Source organism: Podarcis raffonei, chromosome Z (assembly GCF_027172205.1).
Source record: "Podarcis raffonei isolate rPodRaf1 chromosome Z, rPodRaf1.pri, whole genome shotgun sequence".
NCBI classification, from domain to species: Eukaryota; Metazoa; Chordata; class Lepidosauria; order Squamata; family Lacertidae; genus Podarcis; species Podarcis raffonei.
The window spans coordinates 33,568,239-33,594,645 of record NC_070621.1 but is presented as its reverse complement, the minus strand read 5'-3'; the positions used below and the strand labels follow the sequence as shown (position 1 = coordinate 33,594,645).

The 26,407-nt window shown below is 45.5% G+C and overlaps 2 protein-coding genes across 11 annotated transcripts in view; one reads left to right on the top strand and one right to left on the bottom strand.

Annotated features, from left to right (window-relative positions):
• DRP2 (dystrophin related protein 2) overlaps positions 1 to 12,936 on the top strand; it is a 59,190-nt gene extending 46,254 nt beyond the window's left edge. For 6 of the 10 annotated variants that reach the window (XM_053374705.1, XM_053374702.1, XM_053374697.1 and 3 more), the window contains 6 exons: positions 373 to 438; positions 1,644 to 1,802; positions 2,471 to 2,699; positions 3,206 to 3,326; positions 4,305 to 4,391; positions 7,249 to 12,936. In XM_053374705.1, coding sequence (XP_053230680.1) covers positions 373 to 438; positions 1,644 to 1,802; positions 2,471 to 2,699; positions 3,206 to 3,326; positions 4,305 to 4,391; positions 7,249 to 7,268 — 682 coding nt within the window. In that variant the 3' untranslated portion in view covers positions 7,269 to 12,936. The other 4 variants (XR_008328649.1, XM_053374701.1, XM_053374700.1 and 1 more) reach the window with 4 other exon arrangements.
• Positions 12,937 to 13,841: 905 nt separating this feature from the next.
• LOC128406884 (uncharacterized) lies at positions 13,842 to 26,274 on the bottom strand. Its single transcript, XM_053374707.1, has 7 exons — positions 24,904 to 26,274; positions 23,517 to 23,696; positions 21,727 to 21,915; positions 20,382 to 20,558; positions 18,619 to 18,760; positions 14,799 to 16,602; positions 13,842 to 14,530 (listed from the first exon to the last, which is right to left on the bottom strand). The coding sequence occupies exons 1-6, from the start codon at positions 24,997 to 24,999 to the stop codon at positions 14,852 to 14,854; spliced, it is 2,535 nt and encodes an 844-aa protein (XP_053230682.1). The 5' UTR covers positions 25,000 to 26,274; the 3' UTR covers positions 13,842 to 14,530; positions 14,799 to 14,851.
• Between the last annotated feature and the right edge of the window lie 133 nt (positions 26,275 to 26,407).

Genomic DNA, 26,407 nt, shown 5'->3' with positions numbered 1-26,407 from the left:
ACACCTTAGATTCCAAAATGGTAAATGTTTCTAAGTTATTTGTATAGAAACACAAAGATGGCTTGTGTAAGCCATGTGGTCTAAGCTTGGAACATCCAGCTTGGACCTCCTTATTGCAGAGGTGAATTTAGAGGAGTGCAACCAGCACTAGGCAACTATGCTTTAGAGTGGAATGTGAGAGGCAAGGCAATATTTAAACTGCTAATTTGGAGGAGCTTGTTTCATACCCAGAATTTCCTACCCTCATGAGAGCTGCAATTTCTCTCCTCCTGTGGCCATCCACCTGGTACCTTTTGGGATCTTCTGGAAAGATCTTCTGTCTTTCCTCGCTACTTCCATGAAGTTCATTGCCCCTCTTCTGTTTTCCTGTAGGCTTGCAGAGATGGAAAGCCAGAATTCCTCCTTTTACAACGACAGCCTTTCTCCGGATGACAGCCTGTGAGTTGCTACTGTCCTCCATGCAAATTCTACTGAAATCTGTGTGCTTTCTGTCAGTTGCAAAGCTAGGGGGTGGGGGGTACCAGGGTCCAACCAGAGGTCATATTTAATTAGGCAACTTCACACTGCAACCACCTGCATTTATAATTGGACATAGGAGTTTTATTGAGTTCAATGGGACTAACTGCCGCGTGACTGTGTATAGGGCTTCACGTTTAGGCTGTGATCTCTTGGCAGATGTCCCCAACCCTTTATCCTCCACTCCTTCATTTGGGCAGAGAAGGATTCCATGTGGACATCCCCCCACTTCCGTTGGGTGGGGAAAATGAGCACTAATACAGCACATAACCTCACTTCTATCATATATCTTGCTTCTCCCACTTGCAATTGCATGTGGACTCATCCAGAGTCAAACCTGACCTACGTTTCTTGGAAAGGAGCAAACAGCATGGCAAACAAAAGTTAGCATGCTACCCATGTTTTTTACAGGTACCTTGAGATTTCCTACACGTAGCGAGAAATATTTACGCATTCAAATTCTCTCCTGCTCTACCTCCCAATGCCATCTTCTTCCTGTCCCATCAGTGCAAGTGTTCTTCAGGTAGAATGTGCAGTAGGCCAGCTGGTCTGCTGTTTCCCAGGTGACCAGCACCTAGGCCATGCACATTTATTTATTTCAGGCAATTTTATCCTCTTCAGGCAAAATGCCTCCCAGAACAGCTTACAAACTAGCAGTGACAGCCAAGACCCAATACACCCCTTGCCCACAGCCTGACAATCTAAAAGACGCATCACAGAAAGGGAAAAGGGATTCAGAGCCAAGGGTGTGCATGTGCAATGCCATCAGGAAACAGGAAGGCAAGGCTAAAGCCATCGCAAGTAGCAGAATAAGGTGAAGGGTTGTAAGTCAGTGGTAAAGCATCTGCCTTGCATGGTTCAGTCTCCAGCATCAGCAGGTAGGACAGAGAGAGACTTCTGCCTGAAATCATGGAGAGCTGCTGCCAGTCAAAGTAGACAACACTGAGCTAGATGGACCAAGGGTCTGATTCAATGTAAGGCGTTGAACTTCCTGTGAAGGGGGAGAGGCAGAAGCTTAGCATGCCAGTTGTTTAGATTAGTTCAGCAGGCCTGATGCAAGGTGTAGTGTAGTGCAACAAACCACCCCTACTAAGACTTCTAGCTTCCTTACATTAGCCTCATCACAGCTCTGTCCACAACAGGGATGAGGACCAGTACCTTTTGCGCCACTCCAGCCCTATTACAGACAGAGAACCGGTCAGTAGTCAGCAGCCCCAGGACAGCACCAACACAGACGACAAAGGGGAACTGGAGAGAATCTTGGCGCACCTGGAGGATGAAAACAGGTAAGTGGGCATGGCCAGCAGAGTTCTTGTAATCATTCCTTTTATTACAGATCTGTAAGACGTGTGGGACATGGGTGGCGCTGGGGACGCGGGTGGCACTGTGGGCTAAACCACAGAGCCTAGGACTTGCCGATCAGAAGGTCGCGACAAGGTGAGCTCCCGTTGCTCGGTCCCTGCTCCTGCCAACCTGGCAGTTCGAAAGCACGTCGAAGTGCAAGTAGATAAATAGGTACTGCTCCGGCGGGAAGGTAAACAGCATTTCTGTGCGCTGCTCTGCTTCGCCAGAAGCGGCTTAGTCATGCTGGCCGCATGACCCGGAAGCTGTACGCCGGCTCCCTCGGCCAGCAAAGCGAGAGGAGCAGCGCAACCCCAGAGTCGGTCACGACTGGACCTAATGGTCAGGGGTCCCTTTACCTTTAAGACGTGTGCAAATATTTCTGGGACCCTTGGGTGTGACAGGAACAGAGGTTTCTAACAATACTTACTTTCATTCATGATATTGGCAAAAAAAAATCCCCATTGATTAAGTAGTCCTCCAAGACCTTCAGCAATTTTCAAAGGTCCAGGTGTTGGAAAGTTTGGGAGCCACTGTTCTAGCTCTTGAGCACCTTAAGCCCCTGATGCCAGCATACTCTTGCTGCATCCTGAGCTTGTATTTCTCCTTGCAGGGTTCTCCAGGGGGAGCTGAAGCGTCTGAAATGGCAGCACGAGGAGGCAGCAGAGTCGGCAGAAGGAACTCCAGAATCAGCACAGGATCCACACAACGAAGAGCTGCTGGCAGAGGCCCGGATCCTTCGACAGCACAAAAGCTGCCTGGAGACACGGATGCAGATCTTGGAGGACCACAACAAACAATTAGAATCTCAGCTGCAGCGCCTGAGAGAGCTGCTTCTGCAGGTATTGTCTGTGGGCTATATCTCAAAAAGAAAGTCCTTTGGCCTTCTTTGCATACGATGCATTCATCCTCAGGTGACAACATTAGGATCACAGGAATCTGCCTTACACTTAGTTAAACCATTGATCCATCTAGCTCAGTATTGTCTGCACGGACTTGACAGTGGCTCTCCAGGGTTTCAGATGGAAGATGTTCCCTGTCCTACCTAGAGATGCTGCAGGTAGGACCTGGGACCTTCTGCTTGCAAAGCAGGTGCTCTGCTACTGAGCTATGGCCCAATATTGCACACTCAAAAGAAATGGTATGAACTGAAACGAGGCCAGGTTTTGTGGGTCATGACCCATCAGCTGAAGACCTGTGATTTAGTGGGCAGCCCAACCCTGAAGCTGCAGTTGGATTTGTGAGGATGTCAGAGCCAGTGGCCATGTGCCATGCAGGACAGATGGGGGAGCACCAGGTGAGAAGTTGGTGGTCATGAGCATCCTTAACATCTCCCTTCTCTTCCCAGCCTGGAGCAGATTCCAAAGGGGATGGCTCTACAGCCTCATCCTTGGCTTCCTCTCCCCATCCATCAGAGGAGAGTCAGACCAGAGAAAAAGGCCCTGGCACTCCAAACACGGAAACTGCAGGTGAGGCTCTGTGTTGCCATGAAGCCCACTCTGTGGGCTGCTGGGTTTCTTTCCTGAGTGTCCTCATTCCTACTTCTGCTGAAGCAATTACAGAGAGTAAGAAGAGTCTGCTGGCCCAAAATCCTGCTCTTACAGCGGCAAGCCCAGTGCTTCTGGGAAACCTGTAAGCAGGACCTGAGCACACGTCTCCTCCTGCAGATGCCAGCAACCAGTATTCAAACGCATACTGCCTCTGACCATGGAGGCAGAGCATAGCTAGTAGCCATGGACAGACTTATCCTCCTTGAATTTGCCTAATTCTCATTTAATGCCATCCAGGTTGGTTCTTCTGTGAGAGTGAGTTCCATAGTTTAACTATGTAGTGGATGAATTTGTACCTTGAGGAACAGATCCTGCCTTCCTGCTCTATTTATTCTACTGTATTCCTTTCTTTCTTTAATACCCTGCCTTTCCTCTCAAGTAACCCTAGGGTGGTCATTGGTCATGTCCCCCTCCTTGAAACAGGAAGAGAACCCAATTTGGGTCGCAGGTCTTTTATCATCTATTTGAGAACGCATCTTGGCATTATAAACATGTGTTTGAGCTGCACCATTACATAGCCTTTGGCCTCTCTGCTTCCTAGTCTAGTAGTCTTCAGTCTCATCCAGACCATGGCTTCCTCCAAGAAATCCTAGCTGTAATTTATACCCCACAATTCCCAGGACCCTTAACAAACCACAGTTCCTGGGATTCTTTGAGAGAAGCCATGTGCTTTAAATCTGCTTCATATGTGTGGTGTGGGTGTGACTTTCAACGGAAAGAGGGCTTTGTCCTCTAATAGTCCCAAGTCTGTCTTGTAGTGTTATTCCCAACCTTTCAGCAAGATGGTGACTGATTAATAGACCACTTTTAACTGACTCTTCATTGAAAACCCCAGATACAACAATATTAACATGATACCCTCTCTACCCCCCTTTTACTCATTTTTCTTTCTCTTAGATGAGGTGGAGGTGAGTACTCAGGACGTCAGTCTGTGTCTGGAGGATATCATGGAGAAGCTTCGGAATGCTTTTCCCAACACTGGAGGTACAGTGCATTAAATCATCTGGGCCTACATCATCAGGGATGGGATACCTTCAGGTGCTTATGGACCCGGATTCCCATCAGCCCCAGCCAGTGTGGCTCAATGTCCAGGGATGATGGGAATTGTAGGCCCAGCAACATCTGGAAGGCCATAGATTCCCCATCTCTGGATTACTGAGGTAAATTAAAATGGCGCCCCCTACTGAAAGCAGTGGGCCCTACTGGAGAGCCCAAGGCACCAGCAGTGGGCTCAAATGTGATGCAGAGGTCCATAAAGTTGCACAGTTGCACTGTAACCCTTGAAGCTTGCCATCCTCACTGCAGCCTTTTTTACCTGAGTTTGTGGAAGTTCCCCGCATGTTTTAGAAACCTGAAAGATCGGGGTTCTAAAATATGAGGGGAGTCTCCATGAGTATAGGAGACTTCCCACTTCAGTCTTCCTGTACAAATGGAAGGCTGACCAGAATGGTTGTAGGCCCCTGGAGTCACAGTCCCTTTTTTCCCTGACAGGGCAAAGACCACACCTCCTGGCCTTCCTGAAGAAGTCTCTCAAGTTCTCCTAGATGACTTGTTCAAAGCTGACCGTGGGCATCAGCTGGTATTAGCTATTGTGTTGCTCCTGGTCTGGCTGCTTACGGCATTGATGTCTGGCATACCAAACCTGTATAACCTATCCTTACTGCTTTTGCCAGTGTGTCCGTTTTCATTTGATGGGCATAACCATTGGCCTCCGTTTCCTCCCCTCACAGTGGCATAATAGGCCTAAGGCTTTCTTCACCTCTTATATGCAGAAGACAGAAATATATCTCAGGAAAATCACTAATGAAAGGGGACAGAAAGATTTTGTGGCTCAACATGTTGTGTCATTGACAAACTTGTTCCAGGAATGAATAAAGCCCATGCATTCTTTCCAGGCAGAGGTCCGCACTTAAACTCTCTGCATTCAAGTGGGGTTTTTTTGTTGTTGTTTTGCTCTGAGATTTCTCCTTTAAGAACCGGCTCTTTAAAGCTGAAGCAGAGAAAATGTCAAGTTCGGGTTTCCCGCAGATTGACATTTGCTCCAATTGAACTTTAAAGAGTTTTCACGGAGACAGCTCTGTAGCAAAAAAACCACAGAGCTTTAAATCACGGACCAGGCCTTGAAAGAGCGGAGGAAAAGTAAGTTTGGATAAGCCCTGAGGTAGGCTGCAAGACATTGGCTGCATACACATGGTGGATTCAAAGCATATTCTCCCCTAACCCCCCCCCCCCGGGAACTGTAGTTCACCCTTCACAGAGCTACAATTTCCAGCACCCTTATCAAACTACAGTCCCTAGGATTCTATATATGGTGTGCTTTAAATATATGGTGTGTATGCAGCCACAGTTTGAGTGTAAAGATTTAGTATTTGCTCAGTATGGCTTCTTCCCCAGCCTCTGAAACCCTGCAGAGTTGTTGCAAATGTAAAGATCAGGGTGGAAACTCTGCTCCCTCTCACTTTGACAGGTGGGCAGAGCTGCCGAATTGTCAATCGCCTGACATTGCCAGATGTCAGGTGGCCCAAGTTCAAAGGAAAGAATTGTTTCTTTTCTTCCAATGCAGCCAGGCTTAAATTCAAAGGAAAATGCCCACCGAAAAGGATGTGGGAAACAATCAGCTGAGCTCTGGTGTAGAACCAGTCCCAGAAGGATTGGTGCCAAGTTTAAAAGGTTTGGAGGCTGAGGGGACTGAAGGCACTTGAACTGCCTCATCCAATGCCCTAACAGTGTGTTGTTGGCAGGGAGGGTGAAGAAAGGCTCTTGCAGTCCTCCTGTCATTTTGCGGATTAAAAAAAAAAAAGGAGCGCCACTATTTCCCTCCCTTTGAGATCTAAAAACTTGCCTGGTTTGGGGAAATTTCGGCCCCTAAGAAAAACTCAGGAACATTTAGAACCAAGACATTTCCTGGTCCTCTCCCCACTCTGGTATGCCTCCCAACCGCCCCAACACAAACCCCTGACCCCTACCAAGCTCAGAGCTGTGACATCATTTGGGCCAGGCCAAAAATGGTGGGGAGGGATGATCCAGTACTAGAGAAGGAGAACCAATATAGCCTCATGGCCTCTAAGGTTGCAGCCTCAAATGCCATCTTTATGCGACACAGTAAAATATATGGATGGGTGTAAATCGTGGGTGGGATGGGTGGTTTAACTAAGCTCCATTGTGAATATAATCAGATTGTATGCATGCCTGCTTTTTCCTTTAATGTTTGCCTATAAGCCTTATAGACTTACCAAGTAGCATTTTGTGAAAAGTTTTTACGCCTGTTATCTTGAGATACTAATTTCTGTGCTAAAAACGAAGAAGGGTGCAAAACATTACAGGGTGGGGGATCAACACAACTTACTAGCACTATTATCAAATACAAATTGTTTGTACATGTATACACATATACACAAGCCCTTAACACCTCCACTCTCCAAACTGCCTCCTGGTATAACTCTGAATATCCTTAGGCTTCTCCAGGCAACCTGTTTATTGAACATTCATCCTGATCTGTTTGTGGGGAGGTTATACAACAATGTGCATTCATCTTTATTTGTTTGCATGGAGGTTATACATCTTCCTGCCAATTGATCGTTGTCCCATATTTTTAGAGCATTTCCCCATCTCTTTCCTAGCTGCAAGCAGTCCAGTTTTGAGGATGTTTGTGAGTGTGATAATGGTTTTGTTACGCCAGAGGGCTTTAATTCATGAATTGCACAAACCCAGATTTCTGGTATGCCAGTAAATCCCTCCCATTTAAAAAAAAAAAAAAGACAATCTGGAGACAACCTTTATAACATGAATCCAGCAGGCACATATTCCACTGGATGCGACCCTGTTTTGTTTTCTCTTTCAGGTCCGACTTCCCTTATCTAACACCTCCTGCAAGTGAGAGGCTTTGTCTAACCAGTTCCTCAGCAGCTGCTACTCTCCCCTCCTCTCTCCTCCCCTCTGTGTGACAGACTTCACTCGGATCCTTAAGGGGACACCCTCAGCAGAAGCTCACCAGAATCCTTGCAGGGTTTGGCTTCCAGGAGAGCACTCCTTGGTGTATCTACAGAGCATTTCCTTTGGAAGGGCAATCCAGGGTTACGTACCCCAAATCCAGATGTGGTCAAAACTGGATGTTGTGACATGTCTAGATTCAAGGAACTCTGAAAGGAAGGAAACAAGGGCACATGGTGGTGCCTTTCTGTGCAAACTACAAACTGACATGAATAGCTTTCCCCCCCACCCTCTACAGTTTGTGTTGTGGACTGTCGCTTTTTCTGGGCCAATTTTGGGGTTGAGTCAGGAAGTGGCCTATGGTGGATTTTGGCCAAGTGAAATGATCTGTGGCCTTCACAGGATGGTGGTTTTATGGGGACTGGAATTGTCTCACAGTGACCGATAAACCATGAAGAACCTTTAAGCTGGGAAGGAATCCAAAACCCTTATAATAATAATGAAAATCAGAAGAGTTGGTATGTTGCAAAAGGAACTTGCAAGCGCCCGGGTACCTCCATATCTTCCAAGGTCAGTGGGAGGAGGAGACAAGGCCCAGATTAAATCTCATGGGAAAATGAGGGAGAGGAGCAGGCTTTAAAACATATTGTTCCAATGGCAGTAACAGCAGCCTTATGTGAGAGAAGCTTTATAACAGAGAGCCTTATTGTTTTAATTTACATATTTATATATATACATAATATATAAATACATATTATATATATTGTATTTAAGCACTGTAATGGACTTCCTCATGCATTAAATTCTAATTCCTTGTTATGTGTTTACTTTGGATTTGCAGTTCTGCTCTGTTCCAAAATCTGCTTTTTTATGTGACGGGAGGCAGCTCCCTCTCTTCTCTTTGTCTGCCCAGCAGCTTCTTCCAAAGAGCCTAGGCCTGCCTGCTTCCTTTTGGAGTTGGAATAATCTCCACCTGAGTGACCTCCTGCAAACAAAGGTGGTTGGGAGTCAGAATCTGCTGGCATCTATAGAGTTTATTTACGCCTTGTGCTATGGGGTCCAGTCCCTCCCTCTTTGGATCAATTTGTGTGTGGCAAACTTAAGAAGCATATGCATAGCTGCTATCTTGAGCTTCCTATGCGTAGTGGTCTTAACCAAGTCACACAGGTCAAATGCAGTACAAAATATTCAGTTGCAAGGAGCACTTGAAAGCATAGTATATCTGCGCTTCTGAGTGACCAAAAAGGACTTCTTTTGAACTGCGCTCAGCAGCACAGCTAGTTATGTTGGAAAATAAACAGGTGTCCCCATTTCCTTTCAGGTAGATTGCAACTATTCAGAAGGACTGGCGTCTGAATAGTTAGGCCTCTAGTTAGGCTGGGTCGCTTAGATTTAAGCTAGTGTGATCCCTTAATCATTTTAAACATGGGTGTATTTTTAAATCTGGGCTGTTGTTGATCAGGCAGCTCAAGGCTCTTTCCTTTGTTAGCAATTGCTACGGTGGAACTGCTGCCTCCATATCTCCAACTGAGAGAAAGTTATGGAATGTGGCTCATTTCCTGGACTGAGATAGCAGCGGCACCAGATGTTCTGCATCTCCCATAGGCTACAAGACAAAAGAAAAGAAACAGAGAGGCATGGCCCAAAAAAAAGCATTGGAAACCACTGCCTTTAAGGTCAGCTCTCAGTGGTATTATGACCTTGATTTGTGCAGTTCCCATTCTAATCCCAAACACACCGGATTAGCACAAAGCATACTATGCCTTTCATGTAGCCCAAATCTTCTGATGCTGCAGAAATCACTTGGGTGCTGTGTTGACAGACCCTGGCTATTCCAAGAGCAGTCTTGGCACAAGGTTGTTGTACACCACAAGTTTCCCGTTTAAACTTGAAAATTTCTCACCTCTCCTCTTTAAGGAGGGGCAGATAAACATCACAGTCATGGCCTATTCACTCAGGACTTATCCCCTAGTTGGGCACTGGGGATCCAGTAGAATCGACTGGCATTGCAGGATCCCCTGAAGCTGGTGTCCATGATAGGCTGTGTTTTGGGGATGCAGGTGACAAATTTACAAGGGAAAAGGCAGCTCATGACAACTAATGGAAGTGTTCTAGTGTAGGGAACTATGCCCTAAAGCAAATACCTATGTTTGTTGGTTAAAGGTGCTAGTCCATGGTAAAAGGCGATTAATAGTGTGCAGTAAATTGTAAGCAAAGACAGTGTGTGGAATCTAGTTTAGATTTAAGCCTTTGCCTTTTGCTGCATTCAGTGTTGTATATCATGTCCGTGGCTGGTTCTTTGTGGGTGTTGCTTTCAGAGTATATACACAGTCAAATCTGCTACCTCAAAAAATAAAAAAGATAGTTATACATTTGAGGTCTGCCTCAACTTTCAAGTAGCAGTATTGCTAAATGGCTGAACGCAATCCCTTAAAAATGCAAGTTATAGAATGGGTTTTGTGGCTGGTGGTGCTATGGGTCACAATGTAATTTACCAGCATTTATGGATTGTAAGGAATGTCACATGTGCTGAAAGCATTGTAGGTTGTGAGGGTTGTTGTAGCACGTTGTCATAAATTTGTGTGGGGTTTATGTTAGTGGACTGCTACAGCATGTTGGCTGTTGAGAATCTTGTAGGCTCCCAAGAAGATGAGGAAAACACTAAACGAAGTGGGCTGATTTGTGTCACACAGTAGCTGTAGAAGGAAGTGGGTTTTTTAGGCTATCGGCATTGTAGGCACTGCCAATTATACTGTGTGAGCATGATTTAAAGCATGACAAAGAGCATTCTGTTAAATATTCTGTAATGGTGGACCTTTAAGTCTGGGCCAAGAATGTTCTTAGTGGGCATATGCCAATTCTTCCTCCCAAGGAAATACTCTGGTTTGATGGTTGAACCTCTAAAAAGCCTGGCAGAAATCACCATTGTACAGTGGTACCTCTGGTTAATAACTTAATTCATTCTGGAGGTCTGTTCTTAACCCGAAACTGTTCTTAACCTGAGGTACCACTTTAGCTAATGGGACCTTCCCCTGCACCGCCTCTGAGCGATTTTTGTTCTCATCCTGAAGCAAGGTTCTTAACCCGAGGTACTATTTCTGGGTTAGCGGAGTCTGTAACTTGAAGCGTCTGTAACCTGAAGCATCTGTAATCCGAAGTACCACTGTAGTTGTTTCTGAATTGTATTTTAAAATAAAACAAACACCACATGCCATCTTAGTTTTGAAAGAAACGGAAACTCCATTTTGGAATTGGGCCTCAGGTGGAGATCCCCAGGGGTCACGTAGTTACTCAAACTAGCAAGCTTAGGGCAGAGACTGAGAACCTGTGCACCGCCAGTGATTTGCTCTCATCACCCTTGATCACTGGCCAAGCTGGCTGAGACTGATGAGAGCTAGAATCCAATATTTGGAGACCCACAGATTCCCTGTCCCTGCCTTGGCTTACATGATCTGCTGAGAGGAGGAAATCTGTGTCCTGTGTTTCCTCTTTTCATGTTTCTGAAGGAACACATAGTGTTTCTTTCTTGAGGTGAGAAGCATGTTTCTGTTTCCTAAAGTGGCACATGAGCTGCAGTGCAAGCTAAGCAATTTTAAGTCTGGACGTAATGATCCTGGCATTCAAAGAGAACAGGCTTGGGGAATGTATATTGTTTTACTTTAAAATATGGTTAACCCAGCCCTCCTGTTTCTTTCTGCTGAATGAAACCCTGGACTTTGGTCCCAAAGTCCTGTCATTATGGAACTACTGTATGTGAGTTAAGTGCTGATATTGTATATGATCAGGAGCTTGGTACCCACGTTAGCCTACAAAACCAGGATATTGACAAATGGCAAATCCACGCTCATGGGTAGTCAGATGCAAAGGAAGAATAGGGGCTTTCAACTAGGAAATCAACAAATCTGTTTCAGTTTCTCGTTTTCCCACATCAGCTCATAATTTCTTTTTTAAATAACTCCATGTGAAAACTCATCAGCATATGATGTCCAAAGGTTCTCTAATATATTTGAGTACATTTTGTGTAATATACACATTTTTGCAAAGCAATTTGCCCTAATATAATGCATTTTGGGATATGTTATTTTCTTGAATTTTCATATATGCATATTAATGGACATTTTACTGTGATATAGTGCATTTTTTTGTACACGTTACATGGCTTGAGGAATGCATTTGCGGAAGTGCAACTTCTGAAGGACAGCTGTGTTTCGGTTCTCATGTGGCTTTGGAAAGTGTGAATTAGGTAGAATCGCCTTGTTATGTAAAATAAGTACAGGTAACTCACAGCTTATGTGTGTTTAACATGTGTGATTTCAACTTTACGCGGTTGAAGGCCAGCTGGTTGAAATCAAACAAATTAAATGCATGGGAGGCAGAGAGCTTAAATGTTCTTTTTGCACAGGGTTTTCCCGATGCGGAAAGGGCTTTTAAGCTCTCAGGCTTGCTTACCAAGCTGGGCGGGGGGGGGGTTGGTCCATTTAGCATGCAGGCTCTGGAACGTAAAATTGTGTGGAGGCGGTTCCAAGGGGGTGGTTTGTGTATATGCATTTTTGCATATACGTGCCATCCCTGGAATGTACCCCCACGCAAGACGTGACTGCATTGTACTTTCTTTCTTTCCCTTCCCTACTTTTAACCTTTAACTCTTGTATAGAACAGGTAATTTGTGGTGGGGCAGTTTTTCAGTCAGAAGCGTGGAGAGAGCAGCACATACCCAAATCCCATCTTCCACCCAATTCTTACAAGGCAGAGAAGCCCACTCATTCATCCAACTGGTCTTATCTACCCCTTGGTGCTCTTCCTTCATCTCGTCTGCAGTGGCCGAAGACAGAATGTGGACAATATTGTTAGTAGGCCATATTAAGAAACCTATGTTGTTTAATCTGATCGCTTTCTACAGTGCTAAGATGTGTAGGTTCTCGATTCTTTTGTTTGTATTGATAGTATTGCAGCATTATTCTAAAATTTTATGAACCATCACCCAAGCTAATTTACACGTTAAGCCAACCAATTTACTTATCAAAAGTAAAACCTTAAGTCTTGTGCCTCGTCTGCCCCTAGCATTAGAGGAATTGCAATTGCCCATTGCACTTGGCAGAATTTGTGTTGCATTTGAAGTATATATAATTTATTTTCCAGTGTGTCAATAAGAGACAGAAACTAATATGGTGAGAGGCCTGAAAATTGTCCTGAAATGGACAATTGCTCTGTAGCATGTGGTGGATCCCTCAATCTTATACTTTCATTATTAGTTCTCCCCGCCACCCCATCCCACTTTCTGAATAACATTGGGAACCCAGAACCCTGTTCATTAGTGTTGCAACTTCCCACTGCAAATAACAAGAGATTTCCTCTCCGCTGCCTACTCCCAGGAATTTTGCTCATCGCTTTCCTAGCTCTGCACATAGAAGGACTGCAGTTTGGTCACTGGGGTGTGGGTGGGTGTTAATCTCTGTGAAGCAATTGAAAGGGACACAATGAGTAATGAGGGATTTTTTCTAAAGGGAGCAGAACTAATAATGACTGGTTACAATGTGCTGTCTTCACTCAAGTTTTTTCCATTTCTGCTTTGGGAAAAAAGAATAAATTTGTATCTGAAGTGCTGTGTTGCTTCATTTTTTTGTTTTGGAGGAATTTCCCCTTTCTTGAGAAAAGCACAAGGTTCTTTTTTATGTTCCTTCTTTGCATGTGGCCTGGAAAAAAAATGCTTTAAAAAGATCCCCCCCCCCCCGAAAAAATTAGGGCCTATATCCACACTTCCATTTGTCCTTGTTTTCTTCCACTTGTTGCACTGCAGATTAATACCACCAAAAGTTTTGTCTGGGATATCAACATTTCAATATTTCCCTCAATGCCTTAGCTACACTAGAAGGCACCGTGGAAAAGTTAAAATGGCAGATTTTAAGCTATATCTAGGAGATGCCATTCAGGGATGCAGGTTGCGCTGTGGTATAAACCTCTGAGCCTTGGCCTTGCCGATCAAAAGGTTGGCGGTTCAAATCCCTGCAACGGGGTGAGCTCCCGTAGCTTGGTCTAGCTCCTGCCAACCTAGCAGATCAAAAGCATGCCAAAAAGTGCAAGTAGATAAATAGGTGGGAAGGTAAATGGCATTTCCGTGCACTGCTCTGGTGTCACTGTTTCGTTGCGCCAGAAGCGGCTTAGTCATGCTGGCCACATGACCCGGAAAAACTGTCTGTGGAGCGGACAAACACTGACTCCCTCGGCCTGTAAAGCGAGATGAGTGCCGCAACCCCAGAGTCATATGCCACTGGACCTAACAGTCAGGGTTCCTTTACCCCTTTACCTTTTAGGAGATGCCATATACTGTACTTATGGGATGAGGATAAGCAGATGACACTGAGGAGCAGTGTCCTGCAGATGCTGAGGATCCCGTTAACCTTGCATTCGTGCATTTTTAAATACCCTCCCTGTCTTCTCTGACCAAATGCAAAACCTGTTTTCCAGGGCAACAGCAAAAATAATCAACACCACCAAAAGCACCAATCCCTTTCTCAAAACACCTTCAACTTTATTTCTATTCATTGGATGCCTCATAAATGAGTTCTCTAGGCACTGTACAGCTATAGGACAATACAGTTTTTTTCTAAATCTGCAAAGAATCTTTGGGGCATGGGAATGGAAATCATAACCCATCTCTAGCTTGCATCTGAAATTTTAGACTTTGCCTGTGGTGGCAAAGAGGAGGTTTATTTTCCGAGTACATGTGCAGTGGCTGAATGAGGATGGCAAGATGACCCTGTATAGCACTTTTTTGCAGACAGTTCTTCAATTGAGGAAGGAAACTGAAGAGAATACCAGCAGACCCAAGAAGGGGCAAGCATGCTTGTTTTCTTAGGTGTAGATGCAATGGCAGCTCCCTCCTTGAGCCTTTGATTACTGCACCAGACCCTGAGTTGCCTGTTCTCAACAAGATGAGCTGGCCACATCAAAGATCATTAGCTAGCACACTTTCACTCTGACCCTGCTCCCTAATATCACCACAGACCAGAGCTTTCCAAACTTTTTATGTTGGTGACACACTTTTTAAAAGAAATGCATCATTTTGCGACAGTAATTCAGTTTTATTAGCAAACTGGAGGTTAAATTACCCCCTTTCCAGCCCTGGGAGGAGCACGCTGCAGCCAACACACTAACATGTCGTGACACACAGTTTGGAAAGCTCTGCCCTAGACCTTAGTCAAAACAAAAAAATTTTTTTTCCTTCCAGTAGCACCTTAAAGACCAACTAAGTTAGTTCTTGGTATGAGCTTTTGTGTGCATGCACACTTCTTCAGATACACATCTTCAGATACACAGATACACATCGTGTGCATGCACACGAAAGCTCATACCAAGAACTAACTTAGTTGGTCTTTAAGGTGCTACTGGAAGGAAAAAAAAAAATTTGTTTTGACTATGGCAGACCAACACGGCTACCTATCTGTAACTGGAACCCTAGACCTTAGCAACTGATTCTACAACCCACTATTTTTCATACCTGACTCTCTGCCTCCTCACTGGGTTTCCTCTTTCATCAGGTTGCGTTGTCTCAGGGTAGAAATGTTCGGCTCACCCATTGCTCCAGATCCAGTCAACTCCAGCACTTCACTTTTGTCTCTGCAGTGGGTGGCCAATGAAATATCTTCTGTATCTCCATCCTCCTTTCTTGACACCTCACCATTGCCCCATAGAGAGTCTTGCCCCACAATCAGTTCTGCTTCCCTGCCTGTTTTCACTTCTGGCTCTTCCCCCCTAACTTGCAGTCCTGCTTGCTCTGTCTCGGAATCCCCCCCTCTCTTTCCCATCTCCAGATCATCAGCTTTAAAGCTTATTTCTGCCTTGAACCATTCTTGGTCTACCTCATCTCCTTGTGCATCTTTGCACAGCCTAGATCTGTCACCAACTTCAGTTCCTTCCTCTCTACATCCAGCCACCTCTCTGTGGCCACCCTCCTCTTCTCTGACATGCTGTGATTCGAGGCTTATCACTTCCTTGGCCCTAACATCTAATGTTATTTTCACATAATCACCAGTTGCCACTCTTTTAAAGTCTTCTGGGTCTGCCTCTCCCTCACAATGCTCTGGGCCTGCTTCACAGCAACGTGTCTCCTCTTCTGGAATGGAATGATCATTATCTTCTCTTCTTTTCTCTCCCAATTTTGTTTCTTCTTTAGGTTCCTCCTCCTCTCCAGTAGAATTCTCCTTTCTTGGCCCACCACAGTTTTCCCAGTCAGAACTGACCTTTTCCCTCGGTTCTGTTGCCACACTTGCTTCTGTCTTTGATCCTTCCTGAAGGATTTGGAAGTCATCTTTTTCACTACTTTCCTGAGGGCTCTCCACTATAACCCCATCCTTGGGATCCTCTGCTCCAAAGCCCTTATCACCCTGTACCATTGACAATTCAACAGTTTGGGATTCTCGTTTCCCACAACTTTCTTCATATCCTTCCGTCTCTCTTGGGAAGTTCTCTGTTCCAATGCCCACTCCAATCTCACAAGGTCCTTTAATGAACCCTTCCCCTACGCTGCTGCTCACATGGTTTCCTGCAACTCCCCCTAATTCCTTCCCAGGGCTCCCAGGGACGGCTCTTCTTTCTGCGTCCTTTTTCTCCAGCACTGGAGAATCCACTTCTCTGTTTTGATCCCCAGCCCCAGAATTAATCTCTTCCACTTTCCCCCTCTGTTCTTCAAGCTTCCACTGCCCGAACTCTAACCGTTCCTTGCTTCCAGAGGTTTCACAGCCTGTCAGGTCATCTCCAGAATGACTCTCCATCATTCCTTTATCTTTATTTCCTATTTCCTCTTCCCTCGCTTTCTGAGAGGTGATGTCCTCTTTGTCCATTTCGTCTGTCTTCATTAGGAGTCCATCCTCTTTCTCTGCTAAGTTCCCTTGCTCTGTTTCTTCTGTTGCTTCTGTTGCACCCATCCATCTCCCTTCTTCTCTTCCTCTCTCAGGCCTCAGGGTTTCTTGATTATTTTCCTCTGTTTGTGGGCCGAGGCTAGAATCTGACAGCTTTTCTGTCTCCTCCATTGCTCTCCCCTCAGTTTCTCCTTTAGGAGGAGGCTGCTGGAAGAGATCTTTGTACTTCTTGCGGTCTTCCACGTGCTTCTTCCTCATCCTCTCCCCCAAGAGCTTCAATTCTTTCCTCACAGCGGCAGTCAGCGATGGATCCAGGTGGGCCACCCTCAAAAAGTCTGTTCGGGCCTCCTTTTCATTCCAGACAGCAGCATGGGCTTTAGCCCGTTTGAAATACGCCTTGACATTTTCTAGCAAAAGAACAAAGTCAGTTGGTTTGCTAGCTCTCATAAACAAATCTAATAAATTACAGAGTCATCTGTTAAAAGCCTCTGCTCTCAGTATTCTGCTTTCCTGGGCCATGTAAGGATAGTGTGTTTCTTACGTTATCTTCTGAGTAGACCACATGAGACTAAAGTCATTCTACTTGGGTTACACAATGACTGTGTACACCACATACATTTAAAGCGCAGTTCCTCCCACCAAAGAATACTGGGAATTGTTGCTCACCCCTTACAGATGTTATAAGAAAAACTGCTCCCTTTCCCTTATGGGGCATTCTGCAGCCCATACAGAGCCCTATTGGTAGGAGAAAATAGCAGAGTATATTGAGAAGTAAAGCAGCTAGTAAGCCTGATTTATTCATGAACCATGGCAACCCACCACGCGCAGGAGGGAGGACAACCCTGAACAATAGTTCACAAGGCCTTTTGAAATTGCCCACCCTGTACCCCAAGACCACCACCCCTAAACACCATACATACATCACAGAAAGAGGCGGTCTACAGCAGAAATCCTTCCTGCCGGAATACCTGATAATGGTCACTTGATTGTATTACCTGGGCAGCCTGGCCTTTCTTTTGTGATGCTTAATACTTTAGGTCACAGGCTCACCCTATTCATACACAAACGCGCCCTTAAGACAGGATTTGCAAGCAAAAAGACAATGGGAAGGCTTTCTCTCTTTGCCTCCCTTACTGCAGAGTCATTGGGAGAGTCAAAATGGCTTCAGGATTGCTCTCCCATACTATTTCAGACACATGGTTCATATATTGAGATATGTGTATATTTATGAATATTCTATATTTGGGACCTTAAAATTCTTATAACACAGAGCTAAAATTAACAGCACCCTTAACAAGAATTATTTGCAGGGGTGTGTGCTTTAAATGTATGGTGTGTCCACAACTAAATCTCTCTCTCAGAGGTACCAGTAGCTTTGTGTAAAATTGCCAGGTGACGATGGGTCAATAAAACCAAACTCAACTGTTGACGTTTGCTCCTCAGTTATTCACTGAGACACAGTGCGGTAGGATCACACATAATGCTGAAGCTAAAGCTAAAGAACTTGTGGTGTTCCAAATGCTGCTGCCCACAACTCCCATCTTCCCTGGCCATTGAACGTGCTGATTGGAGTTGGAATCCAGCACTGGGCTCACATGCTCCCAGTCTCCTCCTCCTGCACATTGGGAGAAAGACTTCAGCTGAGTTTACGTTCAGTTTCAAAGAATCCAGCTGTATTTGGCTCCTAGGCCTGCGCTTCCCCACTCCTGCTAGGGAGCCTTGTTGCTGTGCTGATCATGTGACACTTGTGATTGTGGGAAGGAGGAGATGGACTCATGGAGGGAGGAGACCCCACCAAAGCATCTTGCCCAACAGCACCCCAAAACCTGGAACCAGTGCTGAACCTTGTGGTTTCACGATCACGATGCATGAATAATTTGGTTAGTAGTGTAGAACACTGTGTTCTCAAAACCCCAACTTTAATTAATAATAATAATAACGATGATAAATCTAGACCTCAATAGTGCAAAAGCAGGCTGTTGATACAGACAGTGACTATTTTGGACAGGGGTTCTTTTCCCGGCCCCTGCACACATTGGCAGGGCCTGCATAAGTGCAACCCACTCCACCCTCATACCACCCCCTTCTGCCTTCTTCCAGGTCCAAAAGGACCTGTGCGTCAGTGATTGCATGTCAGTTGGATGCATCTAAACTAGTATCGAATGTTTGCTTTGCTCTTTTTGGAAGCATAAATGACTTAAAGGAACAAAGCGCGTGCGCTCACCCAGTCTTAACAAACTGCCCAAGTAATTGCTTTGGTCATTGATTTTTTCAGGGGTGGCCAATAAAATTAGATGTGTAGTCTCGGGGCAACAGGAGGAATGCTGGAGCACATCTCTATCCTCATGCAATGTAGGGCCCTGGCACATGCAGAAAAGGATAGAGGAGGGTTCTGCAAGTAGCGAGCTGAAGGAACCACTCACCATTGTTCTTCTGCAGGAGGTCGGTTGTGTGCTCCAGCACCTCATAATACTCCCCCAACTCCAGCTGGCACTGACAGTAGTTCAGCACAAGAGGTGTAATGAGATTCTCCAGCTTCATCCAGTCTTCATCCCACGGCTTCTCCTGTGAAGAAACCCAGCAAAGAACAAGATGGTGGGTTTGGAGAAGAGTTGTAGCTTAGTGGTAAAGGCACCCGCTTTGCAGGTTTTGCATGCTGGTCCCAGGTTCCATCACCAGCATCTCCAGGTAAGGTTTGGAATAGTGCACTAAGAGACAGAAACTCCCTGCATTGCAGCCAGTGTTCAGGGTGGGGCACAGCAGCATACACCAGAGACATGGAGGCCAACAAGCTCATTCATGGCAAAAGAGAGCACCTAGCTAATTAACAAAATGATTTATTTGCATCCACCTCTTTCTCACAGAGAGCTCAGAATAGCTTAAATATGGATCCCCAGGTGATCTAGACAGTGGCCAGGTGAAATACAGCTTAACTTTAGGGGTGGCAAGACAGCAGAAATGCTAAGTTCTTCATGGGGAATGAGTGGTCCAAGAATATACTCCAACACTGGACATTCAAAACCAGGGGTAAGCAAACTTTTTCAGCAGGGGGCCGGTCCACTGTCCCTCAGACCTTGTGGGGGGCCAGACTATATTCTGAAGGGGGGGGAAACCACAAATTCCTATGCCCCACAGATAACCCAGAGATGCATATTAAATAAAAGCACACATTCTACTCATGTAAAAACACCAGGCAGGCCCCACAAATAACCCAGAGATACATATTAAATAAAAGCACACATTCTACTCGTGTAAAAACACATTGATTCCCGGACCGTCTGTGGTCCAGATTTAGAAGGCGATTGGGCCGGATCTGGCCCCTGGGCCTTAGTTTGCCTACCCATGTTCAAAACCTTCATTATGGTCCATATTGTAGCGATGGAAGAACCTCTGGCCCTCCAGGGGCTGTTGCACTACAAATTCCACCACCATCTTGCACCGCAGGGCTATTCTGACACGGGCTGATGGGAGTTGGAGTCCAACAACTTCTGCCGCCTTCGTTCCCCAGCTCTCACCAAATTAGGTGGGAGCTGGGTTGCTCCTCAAAGTGTTAACACTCAGCTCCTCTATCCAGGGGCAGGGAAGGTGAGCAGCGCCATGTGCTACAAAGCTTCCCTCTCTCCGGCAGCGGCAGTAGTAGATCAGGTAGAGCACTGTCTCCTGCACTTCCGCTGCCTGAAGCAGGTTCTTCTCCTTGCTTCATGGCTCTGATTATGCATATTTATACCACCTTTTGATTTTTAAATAAAAAATCATAGGAACAATTCATATGAGAAGGAAATGCAAAACAGTTTTTAGAAAAGAACAGTGCAAAAAAAAAATCTAAATAAACCCAAACATTGGAATGGCTGCAAGATCTTGAAAGCCACGTGAAACAATCAACAGAACTAAAATTTTGTCTAAGAGGCCTAGGATATTTTGTTGTTGCTGCTGCTGCAAAGGTCTTTACATGATGCCAAGAAGATGACAAAAAACACACCAAGCAGACCTCTCTGGAGATAGCATTTCATAATTGAAGGGGACACCACTGAGAAGACCCTGTCCTGGGCAACTACCCCCCTTGCCTTAGTTGTAACAACAGAAAGTCCTACTCTACGGGCAGTCAAATATGGAGAAAGGCAGCCTGTTTAGAGCCAACATATTTTAAATCAATTACTTTTTTATTTTATCTCCACTTAACTCTTACCTTGGCCTGGATATTGCGCAAGCAGATGATAGCTTCCTGGTATTTCTCTGCCGCTTCCTTGAATTTCCTGGAAAGGACCAGTCGGTTGCCCTCCGTGTGGAGCTTTGGCACAGCCAGCAGCTTCTCCTCGTTGTTCATGGCCCACGTATCCCGCTTGTAGGAAGAGGGATCCTCTACCTAGATAGGATGGAAAACCACAGTTATTACAGAGGAACCCCCACTTACACAGGGGTTCCGTACTAGGACACCTGCAAGAGGGGGATTCCCACATTCTGCGCCATCTTCTTTTCGGTGCTGAAAACTGGGAAAGTGCTAGCTAGGCTTTGGAGGTGAGAGGACTCTGGATCCTGCCAGAGCTTCACACCTCCTCCCCAAAAGCCCAGTGCCTTGCTTACCCAGCTTTAATAATAACAATAACAATAATAATAATACATTTTTATTTATACTCCGTCCTTCCCGGATCAAAAAACTGGGCTCAGGGTGGTTAACAACAGATTTAAAACACTTAATTGATGCAACAAAAAACAGCATAAAATACAGTATAAAACGTGAATAACAATAAATTCAGAATTCAAAAATCAATTTAGGAGGAAAATCCATCCAATAAACATTGGATGATCACCAGAGCTAGCTTTGAGATGGCACCCCAACTGGCTCAGCACCCAGCGCATGTAGACAGCTCTAATATCTGCCCCTGGACCTCCCAGTACAAAGATTTCTGTGGGAGCTGCAGCAGAGAAGGTCAGCTTACTAAGTCACCACCCAGTTCGCAGCAGATGGTGGAAGAACCTGGACAAGGGTTTCTGAAAACGTATGCTGTGCATAGGCAGGCTGACAATAGGAAAACAGCACATCAGGGACGAGATACGTTGAACCCTTTTCTCTGACGAGCCAGTTTTCTAAGTGCCAGGACCTTGGGGTGGGCAAGAGGGTTATTTCGGCAGAAATGCTTCTACCCTCCAACTGTGGTGGTAGAATCTACAAAAAGCTTTTGCATCTGACACAGCTGGGCACTAACTGGTACTCACTGGCACTGACTGCCATGTCAGTGGCATGTAGTAGCCAGAATGATGCTGGATTAGGCCTGGGGAACAGTGGGCTGGGGGGCTCAAATCCCCACGCAGCCGTGGTGTTCACAGAGTGTCCATGGCCAGCTGCTGTCTCCCAGGCTACTTCACAGGGGTTTTGTGAGGGTAAAAAGGGGGGGGAGGGTGTGATAAACCAATCGACCTCCTTTGGAGGAAAGGGGAATATAAGGGTCATAAATAATCCATTGATGAGATAGATGGTGGCAATGGCACGTTACACAACGGAACTGTAGTTTCCTTCTGATTCTCCCACTCACTTTGAACAGCTCCATAATGAAAATAAGGGGCTGTGGCGTCTGCTGCAGTTCATCCAGGTCGGCGTGGCCTGTGGTGTAGTAATCGAACATGTTGCCCATCCCACAGCGATGCTTCTGGCCCTCCAGAGGGTCCTTGCCCTCGGCAATTTTCCTCATGCCCTTGGAGACCAAGGCGTACATTCCCGTGTGCTGAAATTGCGAAGAAGGTAACCATAAGACTGGGGCAAAGAGCATACAGGGCCTTGCATGGGAAATGTGATGTGCTATAATCAGATGTCCAAGAGGGAAGATGGTATTTTTTCCTTAATGTAGGATCTGCATTAAGGTAAAGGTAATGGGAACCCTGACTGTTAGGTCCAGTCATGACCGACTGTGGGATTGCAGCGGTCATCTTGCTTTATTGGCCGAGGGAGCTGGCATACAGCTTCCAGGTCATGTGGCCAGCATGACTAAGCCGCTTCTGGCGAACCAGAGCAGCGCGCGGAAACGCCGTTTACCTTCCCACCAGAGTGGTACCTATTTATCTACTTGCACTTTGACGTGCTTTCGAACTGCTAGCTTGGCAGGAGCTGGGACCAAGCAACAGGAGCTCACCCTATCGCGGGGATTCGAAGCACCAACCTTCTGATCGGCAAATCCTAGGCTCAGTGGTTTAACCCATAGCGCCACCCACGTCCCTTAGGATCTGCATTATCTTAGCATAAAAAGGCACAACGTAGCCCATCCTACTCCCAAGCATCAGGTTAGGTCATTGGCATTCTCTTAGGACACTTCCAGACTATCACTATTTTGGGACAGGATCAAGTCACTGGCAAATTCAGGTTGTGCAACTAGTATGGATTGTGGAGTGGGGGAGAGAGGTCTTGCACAACAAGGCCACTCCCCCCCCCAAAAAAGAACAGACTTTTTGTGATTAGGAAAGTGAGAGAAAGATGCACTGGGAAGTGCTGGATAACACTCGCTTTGATGCAGCAGCATCTAACCTCCCCACAAAGAAGTCAGAACAAAGGTTCATTAGACAATGCTGGCTATTTAATCTCCCTGGAAACAAATCAGGATGGATGTTCAGTATACAGGTGGCCTGGAAATAGCCCATAGTCAACTCACAATAAGAAACGGAATTTTGCCCAAGGCCTGAAGGCGAGAGGCAAGTTAATAGGTATTTGGACCCAAAGCCCACCCCGCCCCCTCAAGTCCAAAACCCTTTGCAATTTTCCATCCCTGCTTTACTCCAGAATCTATCGCAAGAGGCACTTGATAAAAGGAAATTGATTGATGAGGCATGTAGTTCAGTGGTAGAGTTCCTGCATTACATGCTGAGGGTAGGGTTAGATTTCAAATTAAGATAATAAAGTAGCTGGTGATGGGAAAGACCATTTTGTTCCCAAGACCCTGGAGATACGTAGCAAGTTAAACGTAGACTGTATTGGGTCAGAGGGACCAATAATTTGGCACGGTATAAGGGAGCTTCCTACACTCCAGAGACTTTGAAAAGATGGAGTCTGGGGAACTATTTTAGTGAATCTGGATAGCTAGGTCAAATGATGGGAAGTTGTGAGCATATTTTAGGATAGCCACTGTGGTGTTCTCCAGATGTTGACGGACTACAACTCCCATTTTCCTTGGCCACTGGCCATGCTAGCTGGGAAGATGGGAGTTGGAGTTCAACAGCATCTGAAGGGTACCAGATGCTTGATAGTCAATTGCAAATAACTTTCTGCTAATTAGCGTAGGCATGAACTTGACAATTTCATGCGTTCAGGGTATGCCTGACACAATTGCACACTCACAATAGCATCACACCAGAACTCTGCCACCTCGCCGATCCGCATGGAAGTTAGAAGGGTCTCCCACACCTCGATTTTGAACATCTTCCCCACAATAATCTCCATGGGGATGCCAGGGCCCCGGCTGTCATCTATCACCGTTCTCTCAAAGTTGTCTTTTAGCGTCTGGAAGTGGAATGTGATCTGGATCAAAGGCAAACTAAAGTTAATAATGGTTAGGGCTCTAGTCAGCTCAAATCTAAACCCCTGGAAGTTCAGAACCACCTTTGCTTTGCCTTCCACAGTGTTCTGGGGCAATTATTTATTGCCTCCCCTCATTGAATGGGACTCTGCTCAGTTTCCTCTTCCTATATGGGAATTTTTGTCCTTTAAAGGTAAAGGACCCCTGACAGTTAAGTCCAGTCACAAACGACTCGGGTTGCGGCACTCACCTCGCTTTACTGGCCGTGGGAGCCAACATTTGTCCGCAGAGTTTTTGCAGGTCATGTGGCCAGCATGACTATGCCGCTTCTGGTGAAACCAGAGAAGCATACAGAAACGCCGTTTATCTTCCCACCGGAGCAGTACCTACTTGCACTTTGACGTGCTTTCAAACTGCTAACCAATAGCAAATGAGCGTCCTAATTCCGAAAGCACATAACTGAAAGGTAGGACAGGAACTTAAAATATGTAGGGCTGCTAGTCCTAATGAGAGTAGGTCATTTAATTTCAATGGGTCTACTCTGAATAGGGCTAGCACCTGACACAGCACTTAGCCTCCACGGCTCTATAGACGTTAGGCATATTATACAACTGAAAAGGATTCACTGCCTTATTACTGTGTGCTTTACTTCTGTAACTGAAAACCAGCTTTCTAAAGCCAGTAGTCAGAAGAGACAGAAGGCAGAGGAATAAAGAGGAGTGTTCCAGGTCAACCCTTCTGCTGCCCATCTTTTTACCTAATTACCTAAGAATCAACTACCTGCTGAATCAGATCAAAGGCCCACCTAGTCCAGCACCCATTTCCAACAGTGGCCAGCAACATGCATCCAGGAAACCCATAAGCAGAACATGAAAGCAATTGCTCTTCCATGCTGCCGACCCCAGCCACTCAAATTCAGGGTATACTGCCTCCAAACATGGAGGTTCAATTTAGCCATACTTGCTAATAACTGCTGAAGAGCTCTCGCTCAGGGGCAGAGCGCATGCTTAGCATGCCAAAGGTCCCTATTTAAGTACCTAGCACCTCCAGCTGGGATTGAAAGTCTCCTGTCCAAAACCTTGGGAGAGCCATTGCAACTCAGTATATCGACAACCATGAGCTAGATGAGACAGGTTGGCACGGTGTAAGACATCTTCCTATGATCCTATTTACACATTTTTAATGGTTTCTATGCTTGCAGCCATTTACCTTGCTCCCATCTTTGAAATCTGGCAACGGACCGTAGCCGCCATGTAAAATCTTTTTCTTGACTCCTTCCACATTAAGTAGATACGTTTCCTCCATGGCAGAGCTGCTAGCGGCTTTCTTTTCCAGAGAACTCTTTAGATTGTTTTACAATGCCTTGCTGCAACAGACCCACTTCTACTCCCAATCTATTTTGATGGTACTAATGTCCAACCGACTCTAGAGAATTGAGCAGAAATTCTTCTCTGCGCAGACCCCTTTTGGAGGCAGAGATATTGTCCCGGTCCTTGTCACCTTCTCCAATGTGCTGGGAAAACAACACACTGAAGCTGCCTTCCTGATCCCCTCCTTGCCAGGCCAGGTTAATCCAGGATTTGCCTTCTTAGTAGGTATGAAATTAGATTAGGCTAGTCTAGTAAACAGAGAAATCCCCCAGCATCCTTCTAGAAGATGCTAGCAATTTCCTAGGGCTAGTTGAGACAGTGTGAATGCCCCTCCGTAGAAAAATGCTTCCTCTACAAAAGAATTCTGGGCCATAAACCTCCCTCCCAGGGTTAACCAGAGATCAAATGGTGCCCCAGGTAAGGAATGTTTTTGGTACATTTGGAAAACCTTCTTTTTACACTTGTTAGATATCTTTTTGTTGCAGCCCATTTCATGATTTAATGCGTATTTTGCATCAATACCCAGGGTTGTTTCCATGTTAGTCCCACTTAGCTACCACTGAAATCAATGAAACTTGAAAGTCACAACTTATCTGATTTCAATGCAATCTAAGTACAACCCATGTTGTTGTTGTTTAGTCGTTTAATCGTATCCGACTCTTTGTGACCCCATGGACCAGAGCACGCCAGGCACTTCTGTCTTCCACTGCCTCCCGCAGTTTGGTCAAAGTACAACCCATACTTATAAGTACAACCCATAAAAAGTACATAAAACATACATTATGTTCACCATGCTGCAAGTGGCAGGGATGAGACAGGTTGTTCAGTTGATCCTCTAAGTTGTACCACCCAGAGGACATCCTAACTCAAGGACATTAATTTACTTCAAAACCAGAGTTCAAACTTCCAGTGGGAGGAAGTCAGGTTGATCCAAATGGAATTATATAAAATTAACAGATTGAGATAGCTAGCTTTCAAGTTTAGCAATAGTTTTCTCATTTGTTTTATATGGCATCTATACAACAGAGGTGGAATGACCTGTGGACCTCCAGATGTTACTGGACTACAATTTCCATTATCTCTGACCACTGACCATACTGGCTGAGGGGAGCTGAGCTGAACATCTGGAGAGTCACATGTTCATTTTGTTTTTAAAAGACACAAACCACACTGAGGTCAAGAGGCATAATATTACATTCACTCACTCTCTCTCTCTCTCTCTCTCTCTTTAAAATAACAGACAGTGATTAGATTGTGACTACAAATGGAATGATGCAGTGCGAAGTTGTGAAGGGACAGAGCATGAGCAGGAATGGGCAGAATACTTGATGATGAGGATACCC